We start from the raw sequence: 8379 nt of genomic DNA on the forward strand, positions 1-8379 counted from the left end.
CCCCTATTTGGCCCCGCCCCTCTGCCCCCAGGGGGGTTATACCCTCCGTTTATACAAAACTGAGAACCCTTTGGCCAATGATGCTCCTGACCAAATTTGGTCAAAATCCTCTGAGCCATTCAGGACAAGTAGCATTTTAAAGGAAAAAGTTGACGGACGCCGGACGCCGGACGCTGCACCATGGGATAAGCTCACATGGCCCTTCGGGCCAGGTGAGCTAAAAACGACATCACACTGAAGGAATTTTAACCAAATTACATGACGATCAAAAGGGCACAATATCATATCACAGGGAAGAAATATGCTAAATTTGATAGAAATCACTTCGGTAGTTCTAAGATATGCTTGACACAATATTGCGAACAGTTGGTCAGTAGGAGTGATTCCAATATACCCCCTATAATGAATTGATGTAATGTTTTTATGTTATGTACTTCAGTCTGCCCTACTAAAGCTGATTGCAAAATATCTGAGATTGGGAATCAATATTTTTCATATTTTGCATAATTCTCCCATCATTTTTCTCAAATAAATGGCCCCTTCAGCCTGGAGGAGAATGAACATTGATTTATATTGAATATGAAAATAATCGTCTATTTATGACTAATAACAAAACCCAGTCCAAATGCCATTTTCCAAGTTTGATTTTATTTAAGCATCATGCACTAACATTTATGTGTCATAGAAGTTTTAAATTGGGATATTTATCAGACTTTAACTAATGTATTTCGGTTATTTAGTAGATGTCAGCTTAAGTCGAGAGGAGAGGAGATCATGACAAATATATATCACTACACAACTATTCAACACACAGACAGTGATTTCTATAACGTTTATAGATGTGAGCAACAAAGGGTTACCTCAACCTTGTCCAGGTGTGTTCCCACAAGTATCACAGGCGGCAGGTGCTCAGCAGCACCGCTGTATAGGTGGACAGAGTTCATCCAGTACGATACAAAATCTGCAATAAAAGATATTGGTTTATTATTTATATATTGTAATTACAAATCAAGAGGAATCTAGAACTTTGAAGTGATTCCCCTGCTACTTTCGGAGAAATATCAAAATTCAGCTGTCAAAATCAAAAGACATGCATCTGGCAGTAATCTTGAGCTTTTTAATCAGTCTCAAAAGTGAAAATGCAGAACGAATGACCAATGTGAGTTTGTAGATAAAATAAAATAAAATAAAGATTTTATCAACGTGTGAGTGATAAGAAAATTTCACGCAACAAAACCTGAAAATAATTTTGTGATAATCTGTTTATGCTCTATGTAATACTGCTTTCTTTAATATTTCTCCATTTATAAAAAGCCAACTAAACACTGTATTTTTCAAATAACTTGCTATAGGCCTAGGCTTAATGATCGATCCTCAGTCTCGAACAAACATTAATCCATTTTCAAGTCATTTTCAACTTCTTTTTACCGCACCATCATCTGATAGTGGGCTATTCAAATCACCCTGCGTCCGTGGTCCGTCTGTGGTCCGCCGTCCATCCTCAAACAATTCTTGTTATCAGTATTTCTCAAGAAGTACCAGAGGGATCTTTCTCAAATTTTATTTATATGTAGGTTCCCCTTGGTCCTAAGCTGTGCAGGGCAACTTTTGAGACTGATCGGATAAACAACATGGCCGACAGGCAGCCATCTTGGATTTTGATAGTGAAAGTTTGTTATCGCTATTTCTCAAGAAGCACCAGAGGGATCTTTCTCAAATCTTATATGTAGGTTCCCCTTGATCCCTCGTTGTGCATGTTATATTTTGAGACTGATCATAAAAATAAAATGGATTAAAAGAAGAACTAAACAGATATTTCTAATACTGCAATGATCGATTCTATTTCTTTCACATTAAGTACTGTACTAGTAAATATGTGAAATGACAAACTCACTTTGAAGGTTGGCTTTCATACACATCAGTATTAAGTTTTGATCAAAAGTTACCTCAAGGTGCATTTACCATTAGCATGACTCGACCAAACAGATTAGAGGAAAGAAGAGAAAAGATCGACTGACAAAGAACTAATAAAGATGGTACAAAGGTGGACGCCAAGATCCCTCTGGGATCTCTTGTTAAGTATTCTCATACTGGCAACCCATGATAATGAATGTATCATGCTACCAGTAGGTGGTATAAAGTAGTATATAGATGATAAAGATCTGTATCGTACCTTTTGTGAAATATTGAAAATTAAAAAGAGGTCTTAGGGCCTTATACATCCATTACTTGAGTTGTAATGCAATCGTTGTTTGATGTTATGATGGGACATAATAAAGGTGCCAATGGCACTGGAGGATTAGCAGCATCTATTATGGTGTTTTTTATAGATTTTATTCTGAATGGGAAAACTTCAAAAAAGTGTTCGTATACATATGTGGAATGAAATATAACAAAACTGGACAAAAGACCAAACAGATATTACATATAATCCTAATAAGTCTGTAAACCATGGATTCCCAGACAAAATGATATATTTGAGTGACCAACATATATATTATATTTATATCGGAGTCAGAATCTTTGTTGTGTGTCCCAAAATCTTGTACTGTGACCTACGGAAACAGATGCTTTGGGAGGGTTTCAGCTACATTGTGGAATAGCTTACCATCTGCTATTAGGAAGTCAAATACCCTGGCCAAGTTCAAGAGGGACATCAAAACTTACCTCTTCACGTCTGCGTTTTAGAATCCTTGCAAAGATGTAAAGCCACCCTATTATTTGTTCAATTATGTGTACATTGCTTGTTTAAATGTATTAAAGTGACTGTAAGCCTTTGTTTTTTGTTTTCACAATTATAACCATTACTTATAAAGCGCTTTAGAGTAATTTTACAAATTATATAGGGCGCTATATAAATGTTGTATAAATAAATGTTATTTTGTTATTATTATTATTAGGGGTATATATATATAATATATAGCTGGTATTGCTCAGGAACAAGAAAATCAGTAAAACTGACGGATTTGCTCCCTGAACAGTTCACCAAGATTGAAATATAATGTGACTTCAATGTGATCTTCGACATACAGACCCCAAAGTGGTATATAATATTGTCACACCACCTTTCCAACCTACATAAATCACTCTATTTCATGGAGCTATCTTCTGCAAGTCAGATGTTATGGTTTTGGCAAAAGATTTGGATAAATGGGCAAATGGACAAAGCAGTGACAATTTTTCCGGTAGCATAAAATGTAAAACAAGAGGCCCAATGGGCCTGAATCTGGTATTAATCTCACACTTGTAATCTTAAAAGTGGACTAACATGCAGCTACAGGAAGAATATCAGTGTTTGATTCATAAGAGCCTATTAAAAGATTTAAACATATGACGCCTGTGACCTTGAATGTCGAACAAGGACATTAGGTTGAACAGAGTTTAAAGTCTTCCAACCCAGCATGCGTTTGGCAAAATATCATAACCCTGGACCTATTGGTTATACAGAACAAGTCATTTAAAGATTTAAACATATATTGACCACTGTGACCTTGAATATGGGCGAAGGTCATTCATTTTGACAAAATTGGTAGCCCTTCATCCCAGCCTGTTAATGACCAAATATCATCGGCCCCTGTGACCTTGAATATATGTAAAGGTCATTCATTTGAATAAACCTGGTTGCCCTTTATCCCAGCATGCTACTGGCCAAATATCATCATCCTAAGACTTTCGGTTATTGAGAAGAAGTTGTTTAAAGGTTTTTAACATATTTAACCCCTGTGACCTTGACAATAAGTAAAGGTCATTCATTTGAACAAACTTGGTAGCCCTTCATCCTGGCATATTACTGGCCAAATATCATTATCCTAGGCCTCTTAGTTATTCAGAAGAAGTTGTTTAAAGGTTTTTAACATATTTGACCCCTGTGACCTTGAATAAAAGTCAAGGTCATTCATTCGAACAAACTTGGTAGCCCTTTATCACAGCATGCTACTGGCCAAATAGCATCATCATCGGCCTTTTGGTAATTGAGAAGAAGTTGTTTAACATATTTGACCCCTGTGACCTTGAATATAGGTAAAGGTCATTCATTTGAACAAACTTGGTAGCCCTTCATTCTAGCATGTTACTGGCCAAATATCATTAGCCTTGGTCTCTTTGTTCAGAAGAAGTTGTATAAAGATTTTTAAGACAATTGACCCCTGTGACCTTGAAAATGGACAAAGGTCATTCATTTGAACAAACTTGGTAGCCTTTCATCACAGCATACTACTGGCCAAATAGCATCATCATAGGCCTTTTGGTTATTGAGAAGAAGTTGTTTAAAGGTTTTTTAACATATTTGACCCCTGTGACCTTGAATATAAGTAAAGGTTATTCATTTGAACAAACCTGGTAGCCCTTCATTCTAGCATGTTACTGGCCAAATATTATTAGCCTTGGCCTCTTTGTTATTCAGAAGAAGTTGTATAAAGATTTAAGACAATTGACCCCTGTGACCTTGAAAATGGACGAAGGTCATTCATTTGAACAAACTTGGTAGCCTTTCATCACAGCATACTACTGGCCAAATAGCATCATCATAGGCCTTTTGGTTATTGAGAAGTTGTTCAAAGGTTTTTAACATATTTGACCCCTGTGACCTTGAATATAAGTAAAGGTCATTCATTTGAACAAACCTGGTAGCCCTTCATTCTAGCATGTTACTGNCCGGCTGGCCGACGGACGGACGGACGGACGGACGGACGGACGCTGCACCATGGCATAAGCTCACTTGGTCCTTCGGGCCAGGTGAGCTAATAATACTTACATATTACAAGAGGCCCACAGGGCCTGTATCGCTCACCTGGGTATTTAAGCAATCATGGCAAAATATTCTCCAAATGAGATCCAAGGGAATATGCCAGACCCCAATACCAATTCTTGTAGTATGTCTGTATTAGATTTGTCATGCCCAGCAGTTTTATGTATGGTTATGGGGTGGGGATCGATCTCAGCTATTTTCAAGCTGTGACTCAAAAACTAGGTCCTTAGCCTTGTGGCCAGACCCAAGGATCAAGTCTAATATCATGACTACATTCGTCTCTTTTTGCCCAGCATTTGTATTTATAGATTTGGGGTGAGGATCTTAACCATTTTGAAGTTATGACCCAGGGGTTAAGTCACCAAGGGTGGGGGCAGACCCATAGGCCATCCTGGAAATATATGTGCATTCATCTCTTTATACTCAGCAATTGTATATGTGATTATAGGGTGGGGATAACAACTGTTTCCAAGCTGTGATTAAGAAACTAGGTCCCTAGGGGTTTGGTCAGACCTCAGGGTCTATTCTAATATCATGACTGCATTGGTCTCTTTATGTCCAGCATTTGTATATATAGTTCTGGGATAGGGATCTCAACTGTTTCAAAGTTATGACTCAGGGACTATGTCTCCAAGGGTGGGGCGGTCTAGAGCCATCCTGGAAGCAAATGTGCATTCTTCTCTTTATACTCAGCAATTGTATGTATGGTTATACGGTGGGGATCTCAACCATTTCCAAGTAATAAATCTTTGGCCCACCACTTAGCTTGGTGGGTCAGCCCAACCATTTGTAAATTTTGAATCCCTTCCTACCAAATATGATCCATACCCATGGCATAGTTTTACAGAAGTCGTTAATAGTAATATAGCCAAATTGGCCCCGCCCCTCAGCCTGCCATGAATGCTTTTGATCAAATATGATTGATATCCAGTGCATAAGAACTCGTTTGTAGCAATATAGCCAAATTGCCCCCTTTTTGGCCTGCCCCTCAGCCCCCTGGGGGTCAGCCCAACCATTTGTACAATTTTGAATCTCTACTACCTAGGGATGCTGCCAGTCAAAAATGGTTGATATCCATCTCTTAGTTCCAGTGAAAGAAGTCGCTTCAAGCAATATAGCCAAATTGACCCCGACCCTCAGCCCCCTGGGGGGTCAGCCTTACCATTTGTACAATTTTGAATCCCCAATACCTAGGGATGCTTCCAGTCAAATATGGCTGATATCCGTCTCTTAGTTGGAAAGAAGAAGTCGCTTGAGGAAATATAGCCAAATTACCCCCTTTTGGCCCCACCTCTCAGCCCCCTGGATGGTCAGCCCAACCATTTGTACAATTTTAAATCACCACCAGCTAGGGATGCTTCAAGTCAAATTAAGTTGAATTCCAATAAGTGGTTTAGAAGAAGAAGTCGTTTAAAGAAATTGTTGACGTACAGACGACGGACGCCACGATATGGCATAAGCTCACCTTGGTCCTTCGGACCCTGTGATCAACAAAGCGGTGGCTATTTTTCAGGCAGCATAAAATGTAAAATAATAATAATATATTATAAAATAGTTAATTATGCCTTCCCCAATTGATGACCTCATGTAATTGAATTCACAGTTGTGATAAAACACCTTTTGACCTCTCTCTAACGAAGAGGTTTTATTTCTAGCATATCTGGGTCTGAAGAAGAAGGTTGTTGAATTTTTTGCAAATTTTCCCCTTTTGGCACCTCCCGTCAGGCACATGCTGAATGTAACTAGAACACTGACAGGTCAGTAAGGGCCCCGTCTTGTGGCAATATATCCGACATAATCATCAAGAAGCAATCTACCCATATAGCTGAGCTTAACGTTTGACATTTGGACTTCAAAAAGAATCGCAAGGAAGCAAAATGTGAGTCTTGTTTCCTTCCACTTCCATATTTGCTTGGCTAACAGAAATGTAAATACTGGTGAAATACTAATTTGTTAGCTTTGATTTGTTTTATTTAACTTTATATACCTCCTCCACCAAAAGCCACTTTGTCTTTGACCTTTGGACCTAAATGACCTTGACCATTAACCCAGTGACCCTGATCTTTGGTCAGTTGACATATTCTTTAATTCCGACCAACTTTGCTTCTCAATATCATAACAAAAATCAGTGAAAAATACAAAACTTGACCTTGACCCTTTTGACCCCATAACTTGGACCTAAGGTTAGTTGACTCTGTGTTAAGTTCTGAACAACATTGCTTCATAATGTCATAACAAAATGTTCATCAGGGAAAAGGTACAAAATTTAACCTTCACCTTTGACCCTGTGACCTTGACCTTTGGTCAATTGACTCTGTGTTAAGTTCTGAACAACATTGCTTCATAATGTCTTAACAAAATGTTCATCAGGGAAAAGGTACAAAATTTGACCTTGACCCCTGACCCGATGACCTTGACCTTTGGTCAGTTGACTCCTTGTTTAATTCTGATCAACTTTGCTTCATAATGTCATAACAAAATATTTTTCAGTGAAAAGATGTAAAATTTGACCTTGACATTTGAGCCTAATGACCTTGACCTTGACCTTGACTTTTTACCTCAATGTGTATTTTCGTGAACTGAACATCTTGACCAACTTTCATGTACATCGGTTAATAAATAACAAAGTTATCAGCCATGAACAAAATTTGTGGACGGACAGACAGACAGACAGACAGAGTGATTACTATAGGGCACCCGTATCTCCGATACGGGGCCCTAACAAAGGTGTTCTAATTCAGACCATAATGTATTCCGCTCTAGCCACAAGGAGCTTAACAACAAGGGTAAGGATACAACCACATTCCACCACCTGTAGGACCCACATTTACTACTGAACACACTACCAACTGTATTATGCAGCCCTCATAATATGGTATGTAAATTATATTACTTTTATGCATGTTAAGTTTGTTACAGAGGCACAGTCTGTGTGGAAATACTCACCTTTGATCTTCATTTCCTTGCAGCCGGTGGCGTCAATAAAGCATTGGTCATTGTTTACAGTGTCGTTGATGTTTTGGTCAAGCCTGGTGACCAGTAGATACACAGCCCGATGGGTCAGGAACGTGTGGTGGGTTGTGTAGAATACAAAGTGTCCTGCAAAGTCCCACACACACAACTCTCCAAGCTTCTGCAAACAAAACAGATCAAAGTCATATAAATTGTGTCACAAGACATCACCTTTTCACTTTCCTTCATTTTTATATCTGAAGAATTCATTCTAAATATTTTCTGAACAATTTTGTATTGTTGCAATTATGTAACTATATACTTACTGTATAATCGCGATCTGCTAAGGGAACTTTAATCAAATTTCTAAGAGTCTTCAAGACAGCTTCATTGGAATTGGCAGGAGTACTAGGTCCTAAGTTTTGTAGATCAACATGATCTGCTCCTGTATTTTTAGAAGCGGTGCTGTCGAGTGGCTGTATCGGTCTTGCATGTCCTGCATTTTGTTGACCATCATTGTCAAATTCATCAGAATTTGAAGCAGTTTGGGCTGATTTGTCACCTTCTGTGTTTGGATCTGCTCCTGTATTTTCAGAACCGATGCTCTGGAGTAACTGTATCAGTCTTGCATCCAGGCATTTACCTGCATGTTGCATGTCTGTTAAAAACAAATTTTTCGA

General features: G+C 38.4%; 1 protein-coding gene across 1 annotated transcript in view; it reads right to left on the reverse strand.

The window, feature by feature from the left end:
• The window catches only part of LOC110461075, a 36228-nt gene extending 27873 nt beyond the window's left edge, over positions 1–8355 (reverse strand). The window contains exons 1-3 of the mRNA XM_021514360.1: positions 8026–8355; positions 7694–7880; positions 861–961 (exon numbers count right to left, since the gene is read on the reverse strand). Of these exons, the coding sequence (XP_021370035.1) occupies positions 861–961; positions 7694–7880; positions 8026–8355 (618 nt within the window). The remainder of the gene's footprint in view (positions 1–860; positions 962–7693; positions 7881–8025) is intronic.
• Between the last annotated feature and the right edge of the window lie 24 nt (positions 8356–8379).

The sequence above is a fragment of the Mizuhopecten yessoensis genome, unplaced genomic scaffold (genome assembly GCF_002113885.1).
Source record: "Mizuhopecten yessoensis strain PY_sf001 unplaced genomic scaffold, ASM211388v2 scaffold10563, whole genome shotgun sequence".
NCBI classification, from domain to species: Eukaryota; Metazoa; Mollusca; class Bivalvia; order Pectinida; family Pectinidae; genus Mizuhopecten; species Mizuhopecten yessoensis.